At 38.0% G+C, this 18974-nt stretch overlaps 1 protein-coding gene across 3 annotated transcripts in view; it reads left to right on the top strand.

The window, feature by feature from the left end:
* The first annotated feature begins 436 nt into the window (after nt 1-436).
* THOC2 (THO complex 2) overlaps nt 437-18974 on the top strand; it is a 50578-nt gene continuing 32040 nt past the window's right edge. For all 3 annotated transcript variants that reach the window (XM_048318500.1, XM_048318498.1, XM_048318499.1), the window contains exons 1-10: nt 437-626; nt 6412-6467; nt 7656-7747; nt 8886-8937; nt 11011-11081; nt 11779-11900; nt 12687-12820; nt 14396-14562; nt 15225-15317; nt 17699-17854. In XM_048318500.1, the coding sequence (XP_048174457.1) occupies nt 565-626; nt 6412-6467; nt 7656-7747; nt 8886-8937; nt 11011-11081; nt 11779-11900; nt 12687-12820; nt 14396-14562; nt 15225-15317; nt 17699-17854 (1005 nt within the window). In that variant the 5' untranslated portion in view covers nt 437-564. The remainder of the gene's footprint in view (nt 627-6411; nt 6468-7655; nt 7748-8885; nt 8938-11010; nt 11082-11778; nt 11901-12686; nt 12821-14395; nt 14563-15224; nt 15318-17698; nt 17855-18974) is intronic.

Here is an 18974-nt window from a genome sequence, read left to right as displayed (position 1 = left end):
CTCGCCATTTTTGCGAGCAGACATCTCACACCTCCCGCCATACTCGGGGCTGGCGGTGCTCAACGCACACGCGCAGCACATCGCGCCCCACGACCGCAACGCACATGCGCACGGAGCGCCCCGCGGTACGAACGCACACAAGCGACACGCGGGGCGCCCCGCCCCACACCTCGGTTCCACCGCACACACTCGGCTCCAACGCGCACGGCGCGGCACACCGCACACACTCGGCTCCAAAGCGCACACACCGCACACACTCGGCTCCAAAGCGCACACACCGCGGCACACCGCACACACTCAACTCCAACGCGCACACGCGGCGCCCCGCACACCCCGGGGCTTTAACGCGCACGCGCGCGAGGCACCGCACCCCACCCCGCCCCGCGGTTCTAACGCACACGCGCGGCCGTGGCACCGCCCCGCGGCCCCCGCGCACAGGCGCAGTCCGCCCCGCCGCCTCCCCGTACGGCGCGGCCGCGTCCCGCGGTTTCTCGCGGCCCGTCCGTCCCCTCTGACCCGGCGCCGCCGCTGCTCCATCCGGGCCCTCGGCGCTACACGGGGAAGATGGCGGCGCTGCTCCCGGCCGAGTGGATAAAGAACTGGGAGAAAGGCGGCAAGAGCGAGTTGTGAGTGTGGGGCCTCGCCGCGGGGAGGGATGGGGCGCTGCGGCCTGCGGGAGGGAGGCGGGGGACGGCGGAGAGGACGTCGGTCGGGGCTGCGTCCTTGCTGCTGGGTGTAGGGTCGAAACCGTGGTCGGGAGGAGGGCCTGGGCCACCCAACCGTCGGCGGGTGCTGCCGCCCTCCGCCGACAGTCGGCCCCCGTAGCAGGGCCCAGCTTTCCCGGCTCCCCGAGCGCCCCCTTCCAGCCTCTGGGCCACATTTGTTGGGGGTCGGTCTCATCTTCAGCCGGCCCCCGGCGTAATACGGACCCTGAAGCGTTCCTGTGTTGGTGACTCTACGGTACTGACCTTCCTGGCAAAGGCCTCAGCCCCTGTTCCCACCTTTTTACCGATTCCGAGGGGACTGGCCCCGTATTCTTTGACCTAGGCAAAATATGATCAGGTAGTCATGCTTGTTCTATCCTACAAAGTAACCTTTGTGCGCGGAGGGGTCCGGTTGCAGCCTCCCAAATTAATCCAGGTGTGCCAGGAGCTTTCTATCCTGGGCCTGTTTCTGTTTTAAGCCATCTTAATGTGGCAGGTTCACTAAATGCTGTGTTTCAGGAATACAGCTCTTCAGGGGGTAATTCGCCAGTTTGGCCATTTCACGTTACTCTGTTAGTTTGGACAGGGGTGTCCTCTGCATTAACTATATGTTTTTTATGCACTCTTATTTTAATTCTTCCATGCGCTTCTGTTTTTTGTTGTAAGTAAAAAATCCTGCAGTTTTAAATATGGGTGTTAAAGGGATCACTTAGAGAAACACTTTTGATAAGCGCTCATTTTAGTATTTTCTTCTGTTCATGTTTTTTGAAAGGTTGTGCAGCTTAGCAATGAATATTCCTTGTGCATGAAGGAAAAGGCACTGGGTTGGAGATTAGAGAATGTAGAGAATCCCTGCACAAAACACTGTTGTCTCCAGAGCCTCCATTTTGTAGTGAAGGGGGCCCCCTTTATAGCCACGTAATTTTTGGTTTGAATTATGCTAGAACCATTATCATGTTAGTATGCAAGTTGAACATGTTGAGAGATTGTGTGGAGTTTGCACGAGGACAGACATTTCATAGCTGATCATATAATGGCAACTGCGCTGTTCACACTGAATTCTCAGCACTCTGAGCTTTGTAAGAGGCAAGTTACCTCAGCTTTTGACCATGATAAAACCTTTTATGGTTCTTTTCTCCCCTCAGAGCAGAACTTCTGCTGAGTTCTGATGGGAAGAAGGTGTTCATCTGCTGTGGGACCAATAAAACAAAATGATTAGCTAAATTCCTGTATTTGTGGTACTTGGACTTCATCTGGAATACTGCTTAAATGCTGTTCCAGGCACGACTTAAGGAGCAGTTTGCAGATGAGGCCATATGTTTTAAAAGAAGTGTAATTGTGTCTGGATAACAGTTGTCTGGTTTTGCAGTGGTAGCTTTATAAATCCGAGGAATATGCATGAACTTATTTTATAGAATTTAGAGTATATACCTGTAGGGAATACTTAGAGAACTTTTTAGGAAGCCGACTTTATTGGGAGAGTCTTCAGTGCGTAACTTTGTGTTTCTTTTTCCAAAACTTCCTATCTCCTGATTTACTAGAGGAAAACAGAGCTAGGATGCTATCATTTCAGAATGAAACACATGAAATGTTGTTAAAGTAAAAAGGGAGTAAAATGCAATGACACTACTTATTTTTATTGAATTATTTATCTAATGCCAGTATGCCCAAGAATAAAAATTAGTTCTAGGCTTAAGTTCACTCTTGGGCTTTGTGGTTCAAAGTTAAGACAGCGCATTATAATGATGTTAGAAAAGTGGGAAGGGGAAGGATACTGTGGACGAACAGAATGGACATTACTAACAAATAGAAGATTTACAAAAATTTCTAAGGTTTTTGTAGGCTTTTTAAGGGGATAAAACCCCTTCATAATTAGTAGAAAAGACTAGTTCTTATGGAAAAAAATACTTACTTGCTGGAGCATTAAATGGCTTACATGATCTGACCAGATCAGTTGAGATACTACTTTGGCAGTTAGTAGTTATCTAAATGAAAGCACATTTCTGTGTTTTGGGGGAATATGAAACTATATTGAGAGAAGTAGATAGTTTGTTTTAATTTGGCATTTCAACTTCTACTGGGATTAATAATGGATGCTTAAGATAATTACTCTATTTTTTTTTAATGGTGTGATATTTTTGATCATGTGATCAACTTGTCATGATTTAACAGTACTGTCCAGAAGTCAGAAGGTAAGGATTTTGTGTGTCTTAGAGTGTCATAATGTTAATTAGTAATGCAGCAGTGACCATTTGCTTCCAAGACATTGTTCAGAGACATTGTTCAAAACTGTACATGCTTTGAATTTAATTAATCAAGCTACTGGTGTGTAATAGTATCTAATACAAATACGTAAATGTAGTAGTTTCAAGTGTGTGTACCTGCCAAAACTACATTGGTCAGGATGTAGTCATCTTACCTGTCACTTTTTGTTCAGATCATTCTCTAAGTACAGTTTACTAAATTATGTTCATTTATTTGCTACTGCCAGATACTGGTATACAGATGAAGTCTGAGGGTGACTACTTATGCTGCTCAGTCCGGACTCCCTGTAGACCAATTTGTGTGTACTGTCCTTGTAGGAAAATTGTTCTGTTTTCCACAAAAAGTTGCTGGTCTATGACTGCAGCCCACATGGACATTTATAACACAGATAGGAACTGGTACCTTACCTTGTTTTGTGAGAGATTCAACACATCAAGGAGCATTTAGCATGGATGGAGGGCTTTAATAAAGTACTTGCCTGGCAGTTTATGCAATATGTTAAGCCTCAAGGTAAACTGAAGAAGCTTAACATTCTGTGAATGTGAAATTTTTGAGACTGGATCTTTCAGGCACTTCCAGCTTCTTTGTTACTCCAATTCAAAACTGTAACATTGCTCATGTAAGTGAAGGGCTGAGAATCAGGAAAAGAGTTTAGTTGTAGTTGTGCCACCCTGACTGCAAAATGCAATTGATTGTATTTTATCTCAACTAAAGAACTACCTACCTCAGTTGAATTATGCATATACTTAAATACTAGCAGGCACATGCACTTTGTGATAATTACTGCTTTAATCCACGTGTGGGAGTGAAATGGAGGTTATAGGACGTGCTGTATGAGTTGGGAGGCCTCAGTTCCGGTGCTGCCTCTGCCATGCAAACTTGTTCACACTGCTTCAGAATTTGTGTTTTAAGCACATCTATCCCATCATAGTCCAAAATAAATTTAATTTTGAAACCGTGATTTTCAAAAGTGATTCTGTGGGTTTTTTTAAAAAGATTTTTGCTTTCTAGGTTATCCTATTTTTTAATTGTATCCTACATGCATTACACAGTTTTACTTTCAGATTAAGAGATGTAGGTTTTAGTAGAGCAGGGAAGTTCTCCATCCTAAGCTGGCAGCAATGAGCTACCAGGTCAGAGTAATAAGTGTCAAATGAACACTTACCAGACTGTACCAGCATTGATATTTCTTTTCTTGTGAAGGTTCAACTGTTTTAATTTTATGCACTCAGCTGAGACTAGATGAGCTAATCTCTCAGCTTGTTGTTACTGGAAAGGAGGGCTTCTGCCTTGTCTTCAGTCACCAGGGTGCCTCTATGGCCTCCTGGTAAGTGCTTCAACTTGCAGATGTGGCTGAAGACTTGGGTTTTGACCAGTTTTCTGCCAGGTTTGTCAGTTGTACTGATGTAACTGATGGGAGGGCTAAAACTGTGTACTGAGAAGGGAGGAAGTGTTGGTGAATGTGTTCCATTTCTGCAGCAACAAACCATTAAATCAGTGCAGCTGTGCTACCTGGCAGCACCTACAGGAAAGGTGGTCTTCCTTTGAGAGAGTGCCTCTAGAAAAGAATAGAAGCATAAAAAGAAATATTTTTGCCTTCTTTTGTTTTTCTCCAATTTAAAAATTCAGGGGGTTCTAATTGCAAATATTAAGCATGTTGTTTTGCAGATTCATCTTAGAGTTTCTTACTATATTGATCAAACAGATTTGTGTCTTAAAGTAATGTGAAGTTGTTAATACTATTTTGATACTGCTGGAAAGGGAATGGGAAGAGGTTGAAACTCTGGTTTCAAGATGTACTTAAATGAACTCATCAGTCCAAGCAGACAGGGTTGTTGCTCTTGTAACCTCGTTGAGGATATTATCTTAGGACATAGGAGTCAAAGCATGTAGCTCAGATAGTTTTTTTTGGAATCTGATGTTTCACTTTACTGTTATTTGTATACAGAACTTAGAAATGACTGCTTATAGGGTACCTTCTCTGAAGGAGTAATTAAAATTTCAGAAAATTGATTTTTATTGAATTTATACACTCTTTTGGGAGAGCCCGGGGAAAAATATATTCTTTAAAAAAATATTTACTTACCATTCATGAAAAATAAAATATTCTCCTGTTTTGCTGTCTCTATTCTGGTTATTTCCAGAATAACGAGAATATTGCATTCTCTTATAGCGTTTGGGACATCTCAGCCATACCTTTGCTTTTTGCTGAGCTTTTACGTTTCTATTGATAATGTTATGTGTGAAACTCTGTAGTTTCCAGTTGTCTTCAAAGGGTGTGTATACCTTATATTTGCTAATTATAATCCTTTGATGGCTAGAACAGCTGTTTAGTCCTGCTAGAGAAGTGATAATCTATATAGGATGCAAATAGAATGAGTAATGGATTGCTACAGAACTATTTTTTACTGTTTATTTTTTGTGATAAGCCTCTAATAATTGTACATATCTGCCTTATTTGAACCAGCTTAAAATGGCTCCCACAGCAAACTGTAGTCTTGCCATCTTATGTAGGAATGAGGCATAGCTCTGATACCTTCCTCACTTTCTGCACATGAAAGATACTTTGAAAAATATGTGAACTTTTGGTTGAAAATGTGCAAATGTGACAAAAGTTCTTGAAATATTCCCTGGTGTCTGTTATAATAAAGGTAAATAACTACCCTTCTAAAAATACTGTCACTTAAATATGAAACTGCTTTTGAAACTTCACACTGGGGTGACAGTAGTGGTAGAGAAGAGGGAAGATCCTTATGTCTTGGAAGTATGTCCATTTCTGAGCTGTCAGTGTAGTGAGGAAGCCTGCTCTTTAAGCATTTATTTTATAACACAGAAAACTATTACTTTGTGCCGTGTAACAGTCTGCACAGTAGTTAGAGTGCTTTTTGCATATGGCTGTTTGGTTGAGGGAGCCCTGGGAGCAAGCAGTGACAATGCAACATGACAGGTTTTTGCTTCCTAGAGTGGATTCTTTTAGGGACTAGAATAAAGAAAAATTCTGTCTTACTCTTGGTAAAACATTGCATGAGGAAATAATGCAAATAGTTTAATGGTAAAAGTTTTTTACAGACAAGAGTTTGAAAACTACCATAGTCATAGTAATTCTGTGAGAAGCATTTCCTTATTGGATAATGACAGTAGGTTATTGCTAGTACTTCCATGTTTTCACGTTGCCTCATGTTCTTACTTTTCTCAAGGAGGTGTAATGTTAGGAAGAATATTTGTATGTGTATAAGATCTATTGGGAGTCTTGTGTTTCTTTGCTGTTTAAGTTCTCTGAATTAGGGTTTACTTTGGAAAAATTAAAATGTAGTCATTCATTTAAACTGCCCAAATCTAAAGCTGTTTTAGCCAGAGCATCAACCAAAAAAAGAACCCCAAAACATTTGTGTGTGTATGCCAATATCTAATGGGGTTTTTTTAAATATTTGTTTTATTTTAGTGTGCAGCTGTGTCGTGCTCTCAGTGAAAACAAAAACCATGATGTGGGTTTCAGAGGTAAGTTGTGTGGTTGTTGGCTGATTTTAGTTAAATTAAAAAAAAGCCTGGAAACAGTTGATTATGGTACCTTTGCATGTATGTGTGTCATTCATGTATGGTGGTCATCATTCATGTATGGTGACCATTAGTGCCTGCTGAGGGTGAATTCTACAAATACAAACATCCACTACAAGGATTGCTTTCGGACATCCAGAGATTTCTTTGCAGTGAGTTGTGGCAGCATTGCCCAATATTTGTTCTGTGCTGTAGAAAATGGAATTCCACGTTGCAAACTCGGCATACAACTAGATGTTAAAATAGAAGTTAAATATATGAACCCTAATGTGTGCAAATGTGAAATTATCTATTTAAAAAACAAATTGTTTTAATTCACCCACAGTGGTTTGTAGTCACCATGTTATTGAGTACTTGGTTTAAGGCATTAAGATCTGTATAACTTGTTAGTGAATATGGTTTATTGAGCAAACCATGTGGTAAAAGTGCACGGTGAAAGCATGGGAGTTTGTTATTTTTCATAGAGTAAAAACACAACATTTTTTGTGTCTTACTTAAGAACCTTACAAGTTTTTCAAAGCTGGTTTTTCAGCCACCATGTTTAACACTGCAAGCTTTTTCTCAAGTGGAATACCTCTGTTTAGTGCTTCAGCTTATTACAAGCATTTGTAAGGTTACATTCTTGAGTTATAGGAGACTTTCCTTAAAAAATGAAATAAAAAATAATCCTAATCAAGCATTTTTTCTCCAATTAAATTTTACTTTCTTCTAGCTAAATGGTTTTTGAGAGCATATCTGATGAGACATGACTAGGAAAGTACTGGAATGTTTTCTATGTATGTATAATATGATATTTGTGTGAATTACAAGGTAAAGGTTTCTTTGTTAAGCCAACTGTGAACACTCAAGTTACTGTATGCAGGATGGTAATTTTTCTTCCCATTTTACTGTTATTCCATGAACTCTCTAGAGAAGGTGAATTGTTGCTCACTTTATGCTTGTGTGAAATCTTAGATATTGATGATTGATTTTAATCTATCAGTGATAACAAAGTAATCCCCTTTATTGGTAAGGGAAACATATCCCCTTTACTTGTCCATTGTCTGAAGTCAACAGCAAGTAAACATTGCTTTAGCAGTTAGATAAAGGATTATCTAATATGTTCCTTAATCATCTCCTGTCTTTCAACAGATATCCAGCAGGCTTTGTACGAGCTTGCTTACCACGTTGTCAGAGGAAACTTAAAGCATGATCAAGCTTCTAATGTTCTTGGTGATGTCATAGTAAGTATATATTTGTAATAATTGCATACTTACTAAAATCTTTCTTATAAAAGTCCATATGAAATCTAAGCAGGAGAATATTCAAGAGATTTTTCTTTTGCATGTCTAAAAAGTCATTCTTGTCAAGTTCTTTTTCTTCATTTGTGTGTACTTGATATATATGTAGACTGGCAGCGTTTCATTTTTTTCCCTCTATTTTTCATGGTGAGGAAGAGATGTGTTCATTTCAGCATAAATTAAAAATTAAGCCATTTTTTAAGGGCACGTGAAGACTGAAGTTTTTAATAAATGCTAGAAACAAATGTCACTTGCTCATGCAGCACATCTGTGATGCCACCTACTGGTTTTTATAACAATGTGACAGTGTGTGTGCCATTTTACGGTTGGGATGTCCAAGTTCTGTGATGGCCTTTGAAATAATGCATTCGACTTATTTTTTGTTTGAGAAAGGTTTTTCTTAAAATGCTTTGAATAAGTAGAGAAAATAGGGAGAAGAGTAATTTCCTCTTCCAAGCTCACCAAATATCGCTGTTTCTTAAAAAAGCAAACTAGGAAAAATACATTAAAAATCTTCTAGAAATGATTTCTTATTTTTGGTAAGTTGCTGTATGGAACATTAAGGAAAAATGTGTTGCAATAATCTAGTTTAACTGTTTCAGGTTTCTTGAACTTGAGCATTGGTGTTGAGGGAAGGCAAGGCTGTAGGGCACCTTGCTATTGGGGTGGTGTGTGAAATGTTGCACCTATGGTTGCTGTAAGAAATAGTAATCTGTTTGGTGCCTGAGGAACTGCAGGTCACTCTCCGGGCTGCTGCTCCTCCCACAGGGTGTTCCCTTGGGCTAAAGAGTTGGAGGGAATAACCAGGGGGTTTTGTCCCTGGTCACGAGTTACACTTAAATTGCATTTCAAGGTTATGGGGTTTCATGACATATCAATAATTAGTACAGCACTTATATTAGATATTAGTCAATAATTAAGCATATTCATTATTAATATGAATTATGAATAATAGAAATAATATGTATTATTAATTAATTGGAACTTTATGATGAAGTGTTGTTTTATACAATGCAAAAATTTTCTAAGCATGCATATTGGAATTTCTGTATTCGTTAAATGGGATCTTTTTGTTTCTTAGGAATTCCGAGAAGACATGCCTTCTATCCTTGCTGATGTATTCTGCATATTAGGTAAGTTGGGTTCCCTTCCTTTCAGCATTGCAATAGATTTGGAGAAATTAATGTTTTGTGTATCTGCTTCTTGAAGAAATTTCATTAAATCTGTAAAGCATGACTTCTCCTTACAAAGCATGTGTTGACTCTTCCTCAATGTATCTGTACCTCACTTGTTAATGTCTTTTCATTCTGCTTTGTTCTGTTATAGTTTCCAGAAGTTTGCCTATTAAAGGCAGTGGAAGTTGATCTGCCAAGAATAGTTAAAGGAGCTAGCTTGTAAGAATGTTGGATGTTAGCTAATGGAATCAGTGACTTAGTGATGTTATCATTCTTAAATATTTTAAATAAAAGTTGACTTACTGGTAGGTAGATCCTTTCTCCTCAGAATGTGTTCTATAAATATTTTTGTCTGTACAGTCACTGTTAGTGAAATGGAGCTTATGCTAATTGTCCAGAAATCTAAAGACGAGTGGCATCAAGTCACTCTCTGCCAGCTGAGCAGATGTGCGCGTCTTTTTCTGGTGATAACTTCTGGATTTTTATGTTGTAATGTTGATCTAAAGCTGTTCTCTCATGTTTTTCCTGCTTTAACTGCTTGCAGTTTTTGTCTTGCTCCAAGTCTGTGTTTTTCAACAAATTTCAGAAAGTTCTTTTGCTGGTCCGGTCACCACAGATCCTGTGTGTTCTTGTATGGAAGGAGTGAGGCATGTGCTGTGCTGTGGTTGCCTGTGAAGAGAGGCACCTCATTAAGTTTGCACGTGCAGCTTTGGTTTTATACATCTGAATGATAAATTTTCACTTTGTTTTTTTCATACTGTTTAATTCTGTGTCCTTGTATCATCATTTTGTAATAACTAGTTTTCGTAATGCAGTATTACACTGATGTCCTTTTCTTTTTTAATCTGCATTAGAACACTTGAATTAGCTGCTTCTTGCACTACTTAAATAACTGAAACTAGTGTATCTGTCTTCCTTTTTCTGTTTATTTTTCTTTTCCCCCTTTCCTTTAAATTAGTGTGTAGCCAAATGCCATCCTTTCGCTAATAGCAGAGAATAGTATGGCTAAGGAGCTAGGTTTCAAACTTTGGGACGAAGGACATTTGACAATTTCTTGCTTGTTTTCTCTAACCCGTTTTTACTCTAATCAGTATTTGCTGCTATCAGGATTTTTTTCTCCAATTCCTTATGTGTTTCAATATATGAGAATTTTGGGTTTTCCACTCATCCACATTCCCTGGACAAATTTTTTACTGTAGCTTGTTCTTTGGCTGAGAGTCTTGGTTGCTAAGGTCCAGGCTGATCTGGCTGGTCTGTTGCCTCCACTTCTACCCTGCTGCATCACTGGTTTTCAGTCTCTTTAGGGTCTTCTTTCTCATATTTTTGTTGCTGATGTTTTCTCTATGGGTCTGATTTTAATGTGGGTATGTGTGGTGGGTTTTTTGTTTGTTTGTTTATTGTAATATCTGCCTTGCATTCTTTTATGGAGTTTTCTACTCCTTTTGCAGCTGCTCACTTCCTGTAATGATGTGCTTTTTTAAAACTGCTTTAGAAGTTTTGCTTCCCTGGCCAGTGTTCCATAGCCTGTCTTCTCATAGGAGCGAATTGCTTTCAGTAGTTGACAATACAGAAGAAATTAATGGTAATACAGAACCATAGCTGGTAAAAGACTGCAGACAGACAGTAAATGGTAGTTCTCTGACACCACAGGGAAAGAGATTAGAACATTACCTTAAGGCCAGGATCATGCAGTTCTCTTCAGCAGTTCATATTTCTGGTTTTGTGCTTATTATTGATCTCTGATGCTTGCCATAAGTATTATTGCAACAAAGAGAAGGGCAAGAAGAATCACTGCAGCATTCCTCTGGTTTCTGTTTTACCTTTTCATGAGACTTGTGGATGTGTGAGAATTGTTGTCAAAATATTACACAAACCACATGGGGAATGAGTGGGTGGGAAGTGGCAAGAAGCTACTATGTTATCAATAAGTTGCTTTGCTTTGTGTTATCATTAGCAATTATCAGAATAGTTACTAAAAGAAGAAACTCTCAAATTATCAAGTAATGTTCTTTTCCCCATCTTCTTTTGTAGATATTGAAACAAGTTGTTTAGAAGAAAAAAATAAGAGGGATCATTTTACACAACTAGTATTGGCCTGTTTGGTAAGTTGCACCTAGGAAGTCTTTTGACAAAATTGCATGTCAAAATATGACAAGAAAAATAAGAGTGTTGAAGCTTGATTTTTCTTTTTTTTCCTCTGGAAAAGACTATAAGAGTGTTTTCCAAATGCCTAAATAGTTAAAAAATTCATCTCCAAAGTGTTGTGATAGAAGAATATAGTACAGCTCTCCTTTGAGATCTTTAAAGAGTTTTGAGGTAACTTAAAATTTTCTGCCTGCAAGTTCAACTGAAACTTTGCCTCTGAAGCATGCTTTGAGGTGCACTTCTTTATGCAACTTCCTCTTGTCTTTAGAAGTAGCATTCACAAATGCATGGAATAAGCTTGATTTGTAGGAAAGTTCTGAATATGAAAACAAGGCTTCTTTCTCAGAATATGAGAATATGCTTTGTAAATACGCAGTTCTTGGTAGTAATGTCCCTGGGTGCTATGCAATGTATACTTGGTAACCAGCAATTAGCCTAAGGCTTGTTTCTTCAAGGTGCTCTTGTATATAAAATTTACCACTGTAAAATTCTAGTTTCAGTTAATAGTGTCTCAGTTTTGTCTGCTTCTGTGTTTGAAGCAAAATGTAAACTTTTTCCTGTTGTAGTCAGAATGCACATGTAACATAAAGTAATTGTGTGGTTTCTAGGTCTTTGTAATTGACAAATTTGGTGTATGTTTTTGGTGTTTTTTAGTATCTTGTATCTGACACTGTCCTAAAGGAGCGTTTAGATCCAGAGACGCTGGAGTCACTGGGACTTATCAAGCAGTCTCAACAGTTCAATCAAAAATCTGTTAAAATAAAGACAAAACTATTGTAAGTTTTGGGGCAAGGGTTGTTTGGGGAGTGGGTGGGGAGGGACAATGATGATTAGTCTGGTAACAATGTTTTCTACCAAGTGCAGTGTTTCTTTGAAGATACTCAGTTTTCTTTGGGAGATATGTTTTGTTGCACTTTAACTTGCCATTGACAAAAGAATTTTGTTAGCCTTTAGTTTTCAGACTGTTGAGAAGTATGCAATCTTTCCCATGTTAGATATGGCTATTGCTACAGGGATTCCATATATGCAGATTAATTAGTATTTATTTGTGACATATGAATTTACAAAGTATAAGAAAATTAATTATTGCTCTTGCATCAGTTAAGAATAGGTTTTGTTTTCATAACTAGGCAAATATCGTTATTTTAGTTTGGGCAACATAGGTTATCCTTTTTTGGTGTATGTTTGGTTTCTGTCTCTGCATCCAGTGTTTCAGTCTCAAAGAACATCACTTGAAACAAGAATAGGTTAAGGACGGACTGCCACAGAGCAGTTCTCCAGAGTAGTGTGTAGAACAAGCTTTCCTGTTAAATGTAAGTCTAATCTTTTTAATGGTCTGCATTTGAAATGAAAGAAGAGCTGGATTTGTTTGGAGAGTGCTTGCTACCCTGCAGGTATTCATTTACTGCATTTAATAGTTTTTGCAATAGCTCAGGTAAGTGACAAGTTGTTAAAAATATGTTCAAAATTAGCATTTTTTAGTATAGCAAATTGCTAAGAGCATAAATAAGCTTCACTGGATGCATGTTACACAACAGTATTTAATTTCTGTTCATTTGCAGTTATAAGCAACAGAAGTTTAATTTGCTAAGAGAGGAGAATGAAGGTTATGCAAAGCTCATTGCGGAACTGGGTCAAGACTTATCTGGAAATATCACTAGTGATTTAATCCTTGAAAATATCAAATCTTTAATAGGTAAGGAATTTATTGAAAGAATATGGGCATTGGTTTTCCTATATGGCCTTACGACTACAGAGAGTAGATCACCTTGGATAGAATTATAGGGTCTTGAAATTCCTGTTTCTGTGGAAAAATTAATTTTGGGAATGTTGTGTAGGCATACTTAACCCTAGATACTGAATTTATGGTGTAGCCTCAGATATGCATGCTGTGATTTTTGACATCTTCTGAAGATGCGCTTGTCGTCTCAGCAGGCAGACTGGAGCATAACAAAGTAATGCTTTTTGCTACTGAATGTATCAGTTCAATGAGTGAGCATTCTTTTGTTCTTGAAGATGTTGAATGAGTGATTCCTTGTGAAGACCAATGAGAAGTAGTAAATGTTCTTCTTTTATCTAGTTCTTTTAGTGATTTTTCCATGTTTTTAAGTTGAGTCATGATGAGAATCTCACAAAGTGCAAAATGTTAAAAACAGGAAATATCTGTAATTACCCTTGTTTTACACTTTCTTTTTGAATAATGAGTTCTGTACAATATATTGATGTTTGCACCAGTGCCTGTCTCATATGGTGCCAGTGCAGTAATGGGCAAAAGGCTATACTGCCATTTTATACAAAAAATAATTTTTCATTTATCAAAGTGTTTTGCCTGAGTGTCAAATGCGTGTAACAATAATACTTACTTTGGGAGGGATGAAGAGAATAGGATGGTTTTGCTAGTTATTACAGTGAAAAAATACTCTCAATTTGAGGAATTTTGTGATAAAACATTTTTATTTCTGGAATTTTAGGAATTGCAAATAGACTTCCCACAATGTGTCAATTCTTTTAAATTGCAGTAGGTTCTAGTGTTAACGGAAATGGCTTTTGGGAAGGAAAGACTGATGCAGTTATATATCTGCATAGTGAATGTGCCTGGATAAAACATGTCATGGCACAATGAAGAAAATATCTAGGTGTGGATTTTTTGAATAAAAGTAGTATTTCTGCCTCAAGTATGTCTCCTGGAATTCTGGTGGAAAAGTTTATATAGTAAAATACAGGTATGATTTCAGCATTAACTGACCTGATCTGTATCTTTGCTCTTGCTCCCCTTCAAATAAAGAAACTGTTCTCTCTTCTGCTGGCAATAATGCTGAATTGACAGGGCAGTACCAACAGGAGGATCAGGGTCTAGCTCAAACCGGAACAGTTTTTGGGGTGTAAAATAATTACTAGCTGGCTGATCTGTGTGACTAAATGAATATATGTGGCAGCACAAGGGAAGAAGCAGCAGCCCTTGCCTTTTGCTGGCCCTGTGGTGCTGGGGAGGTCAGGTTATTAATTATTAAATGTTCCCTTTTAGGTGTTAATTTCTACTTTTGCTGTAATCTGGGTTGGAAGTCCTTTTTAGTATTTTTGCCTAGTTCAGTATTCAACAAGTCAAAATGATTGGTGCTGTATTTATCCAGATTATTTTGCTATTGATAAATCAGGCTCAAGTTTAACTGAAAAGAATAAATTTTTAAAGTTAATGCATTTGTGTTCTAGAAACAGAATGAAGATGAAAATTAGCAATGTTAAACTTTTCTGCTCTATCCTTCTCCACTAGGATGTTTCAATCTTGATCCTAACAGAGTTTTGGATATTATCCTAGAAGTCTATGAATGCAGGCCTGAGTATGATGATTTCTTCGTACCACTGATAGAGTCTTACATGTACATGTGTGAACCTCAAACTCTATGCCATATCCTTGGGTTCAAATTCAAATTTTATCAGGTAATGTATTTCTGTTCTTAATTTTTGGGTTTCATGGTTGGTGGTTGAACTGCAGTTGGTAATAAGATTTTCTGCAGGTTTTTGTTGGTTCGGTTTTTGGTTTTGTTTTTGGGGTTTTTTGTCCATATAAATTAATTTTTAAGTTGTAAAATTCTGGTATTAAAAGCAATAATTTCATTATTTGAGTGGGAGTCTCTTACTGTATTTTGCAGGAGAATGCTTAATGTTCTCTTAAAAGAGCTGAAAATAATCTTGGTACCTTCTACTTGACCTTGTAGAGTCATGTAAGGACTGGCATGAACAAAGAGACTGTACATTATAAACAAGACTTATCCCCAGGAGTGAGGAACATGTTTGCAGGAGAGTCATGGTTGATATTAGATATTATACTCAAGGGGGGTTTTTAAAATATATAGCTAGGAATTGCATACAAGCGCCGTAGGGTGTGAAGACAGTTTAAAGTTTTTGTTTCTGAAAATACTGAATGTGTATTGCAGTTAAATCTAGTGACTTGGGAGTAATAGCAGTTAAATAACATGATAACAAGGAGAACTGTGGGTTAATATATTTAATTTGAACAGGAATTGAGTGGTTCCTGTTCTGTAACCTTCTGCTGTGGTCTGATTGCTTTTTTCTTAAATTTCCAATGTTGTCCATTTTAGGATCCAAGTGGTGAGACCCCTTCCTCCTTATACAGAGTTGCTGCTGTCCTTTTGCAACATAATCTCATAGATTTGGAAGATCTTTATGTTCATGTAAGTGGCAGTACTACTCTGCTAGATGCCAAAGCTAAGGACATTTGAAAAAAAGAAAATCAGATGCTTTACCCTATTTCTAAATTTTCAGATTCATGATATTCTGTGTAATACCTGTAGGTGTACAATATTTAATGATTTAAAATTTTCAGTGCTTTCTTAATGCCATGTATTCAAATAAGCACACATTGAAATATGAATGCTGATAAACTTTATTTGAATTATCTGTGTAACATCCTCCAGATTGTTTATCTTCTGGTGGAGTAGGAAGTTGGAGGTAAATACCCAAGTAACCTTCCTTAAGAGCTAGACCTTTTGAGTTTTGCTTTACAAGCTCAGTTTTGGAGAAAAGTGGTAGGACAATTAGCTCCAAACATTCTTTTAGTTTAATAGTAGGGTTATTTTTTTAAAATGCTTGCATGTTCCTGAGTAGGCCTCTCATTCTCTACAAGAATTCTGACCATTTGTTAGGCTGAGGGAAGGATGTGGACTTACATGTTCAGATACAGTCAGAGACTTATTCTCTGCAGTCTGACAGTCTTATCAACCAACCAACATTCCAGTTTGATGAATGGTTAATAGAATGTTGTAGTTATCAGATTAATTTTACATTATACAAGAATTTTTAATTTCAGAATATCCATGGATAGGCTTAAGAAATTTTAAGACTCAGCTCTTCCACTGAAATCAAGGAAAGAGTTCTAGTTATATCTGTGGAAGGTTTGGAAGCTAGTCCTGCCATTAATTCGTGTGGCATTTCATAGCCTTAGTGACAATCTCATCAATATTGACTCGTCAGTAACTGTCTCTGGCTTCATAGGAGTATTTTGGCTGAAAATGTGCTGGGTGGAGCAAGAGTAGGAGTGCATGTCTCAGATAATTGGTGTGGACTGAGGAATGTGTGATGATAATGCTTGTTTTTTAAAGAAAGTTTGTAAGCTTACGAAACATCCTGACACTTGGGGTTACAGTTGCCTGTGCAATCTCAGCTCAGGCTTGTGCTGGTATGGGCGTGTTTTCTGTCAGTCTCACGGCTCGAGGGTCCCTGCAGTCATTTGCACTCTTCACCTGCGTGATGGTGATTCTCAGTCTCATTCCAGAATCTCTCTGCCAGTGTTTCTGTCTTTTGCATATTTGGAATGGTATATATTTTTTTAAATCTCTCTTCAGTTCAGGCTTAATTTAACTTGCTATGAAAATTTCTGTAAAATAATTAGCGTGTAGGTGTTGAGTCTGAAGGGGTGTTCGTAGTGTGGCTCCCATACAAGAGCACTGCCAGGATTATCGCTCATATTAAGAATGTTCTCCCCACCTCTGCCCTCCCTGCCCTTCCAAGCCTGTAAAAACTGTTCTCAATTAGTGTGTGTATACACACAGCCATATAGAATGTATGGCATCTTGGAGATGCAATTTACCCATTGAAATCCCACTCTAGGTGCTTCTTGGTGAAGTTTAGTAGGTTTCCTGTGTTTTCAAATGAGAAAAATGCAGATCCTTAAAACTTTTACCTTTCCAAGTGGGATTTGTTCTTCCCCAAATTTCTGTGAAATGAAGGAATTCTTTCCTCCTTCTATAATCAGTTTGGGGAAAGAAAAACCAATAAAAATTTTATCTTATTAAAAACAGTAGAAGAAAAGATGACTGTATCAAAGAGGTCATGACTGCAGTAAGTTTTGATTACTTACTTGCAGGGAAAGTGTGATCTTGGTTTCAGGAGCTAAACTGAAGTTTGTCAGAAAAAAACCCTTAATTTCTGAGTGTAGCTTTATATTCCTCACCCTGATTATTCTCAAGTACAAGACTATGCTGAGGTTTTTTCATACTAGGTACTTTTATCTTTTATCTAAGATGGTTTTTAAAGAACAGATGTTACATGTGTTTAATCCACATTGCTCATAAATAAAAGATTTGCTAAGCTTTAAATGGTACTTCTTTAAAATAAAGGTGCAATCAAAATGTGTGGCTAAGTAGATTAGCTGTTTTTCCATGGTGATTAAATTTTTCTTCCTGTTAGATGAGCAATATTTTGAATATTCATTTGGATTAAGGGCACTGAGTTGTGTTAATGTTACCATGGAGTATGTGTGTAATTGTCACCATAAAGCTAAAGGTGAATGGTAAATGAGAGGGCAAGGGGGCTCAGACAATGAATGATTGTGAAGAAGTAGAGTGATATTATTTCTCATGAGTCCTTGATTTCAGAGTAGTCTGTTATTAGTGTAGTTCCCTGTTGGGGATGGTGGTAGCAAGGAAAAGGAGCTGATTCCCTGAAAGACTGTCTGATTAGTAACAAGAAAGGACAAAGTTCTTCTCCAGGCTCTGGTGATCCACAGTAGCAGTTGGTCACTTCAATTTTCAGATATAATGTTCTGTTTTTTCAGCTTCTACCAGGGGATAATACCATCATTGAGGAGCACAAGCGAGAGATAGTGGAAGCTAAACAAATTGTCAGAAAACTTACAATGGTCGTCTTATCATCTGAAAAGACTGAGGAAAAGGAGAAAGAAAAGGAAAAAGAGGAGGAGAAAACTGAAAAGGTGTGACTGAGTAGCTTTCTTTTCAGTAAAATTATTTCAATTACATTAAACAAAGCAATTGTTATAAAAACATGCTTGTATTTATTTGAAAAACAGTTATGTACTTTTTGCATGGCTTGTATTTGTCTTCCAACCGCACTTCTGTTATATTGAATGTGCAAAAATGCATGGTTTGGCATTTGTTCTGGATTTCTGTACATAAAATATTCTTGGTTCAATGGCTAGTTGATTTCTTCCCTCCCTTTTTGTTGTATTGGCGCCACTAAGTGTGTCCAGCATTCATACACTTCACAACATTTAACAACTGCACTGTTAGGGTTCATGATAGTATAATCCTAGCTGATTTCATAAAAATAAAGACATGAGTAAGAGTTTATTCCTTATTTCTCTCAATAATTGGGACATAAAGAATTGCCAGACTTAGGAATGTTATAATTATCCTGCATTGTAGAAAAAGCTTATAATTGAAGATTTTTAGTTGTAACTGTTCACTGTGCTCCCTTTAAACCTGTATCTCCATATGTGTAAATTTATACTCTTCATTTAAGTTCCTACTATATCATATTCATGTTGGCCTAGGTCTAATTTGATTTAGTGTGTCCAAGCTTTACTTTAGAAACTATTTAATCTCTTAGGGGCCATTCTGTTGTCAGCTTCATCTGAGTGCTTAAGTACTTCTTAAATGGCTTATTTAAAACAAAAAAGAAAGAACAAGAAATGCTTGATATTTGCTTTTTTAAGTGGCATGCTGGAGTGGGGGGGAGGGACCCATCAGTCTTGATAGTTTCTGTTCTTGATTTTCTGTATCCTCTTGGGTTCCTTATCAATCTGGTTTGTCTACCTATTTCTACTTCTTCTACTCCACCTTGCTTCTGTTAATCTCTGACCTTCCTTCCTCTTTTCATTTTTCTTCCTTGGCTTGAAAAAATCTAATTCCATTTTCTTCCCTCAGGCATCTGATACAGTCACTGCCTTCTGGCTCTGAACTGCAGCCACAGCTGCTGCGTAAACCAATTTTCACTCACTTGAAATTTCTGATCCCCCTCCCTTTTGTTTTGGTCCACCTTTTCTGCAGTCAGATGGGGCTGCCCAGAATTTTTTGAAGTGTGCTTGTCACCCT

Source organism: Corvus hawaiiensis, chromosome 14 (assembly GCF_020740725.1).
Source record: "Corvus hawaiiensis isolate bCorHaw1 chromosome 14, bCorHaw1.pri.cur, whole genome shotgun sequence".
In the NCBI taxonomy this organism is placed as follows: Eukaryota; Metazoa; Chordata; class Aves; order Passeriformes; family Corvidae; genus Corvus; species Corvus hawaiiensis.
This window is presented reverse-complemented; position numbering and strand designations above follow the sequence as displayed.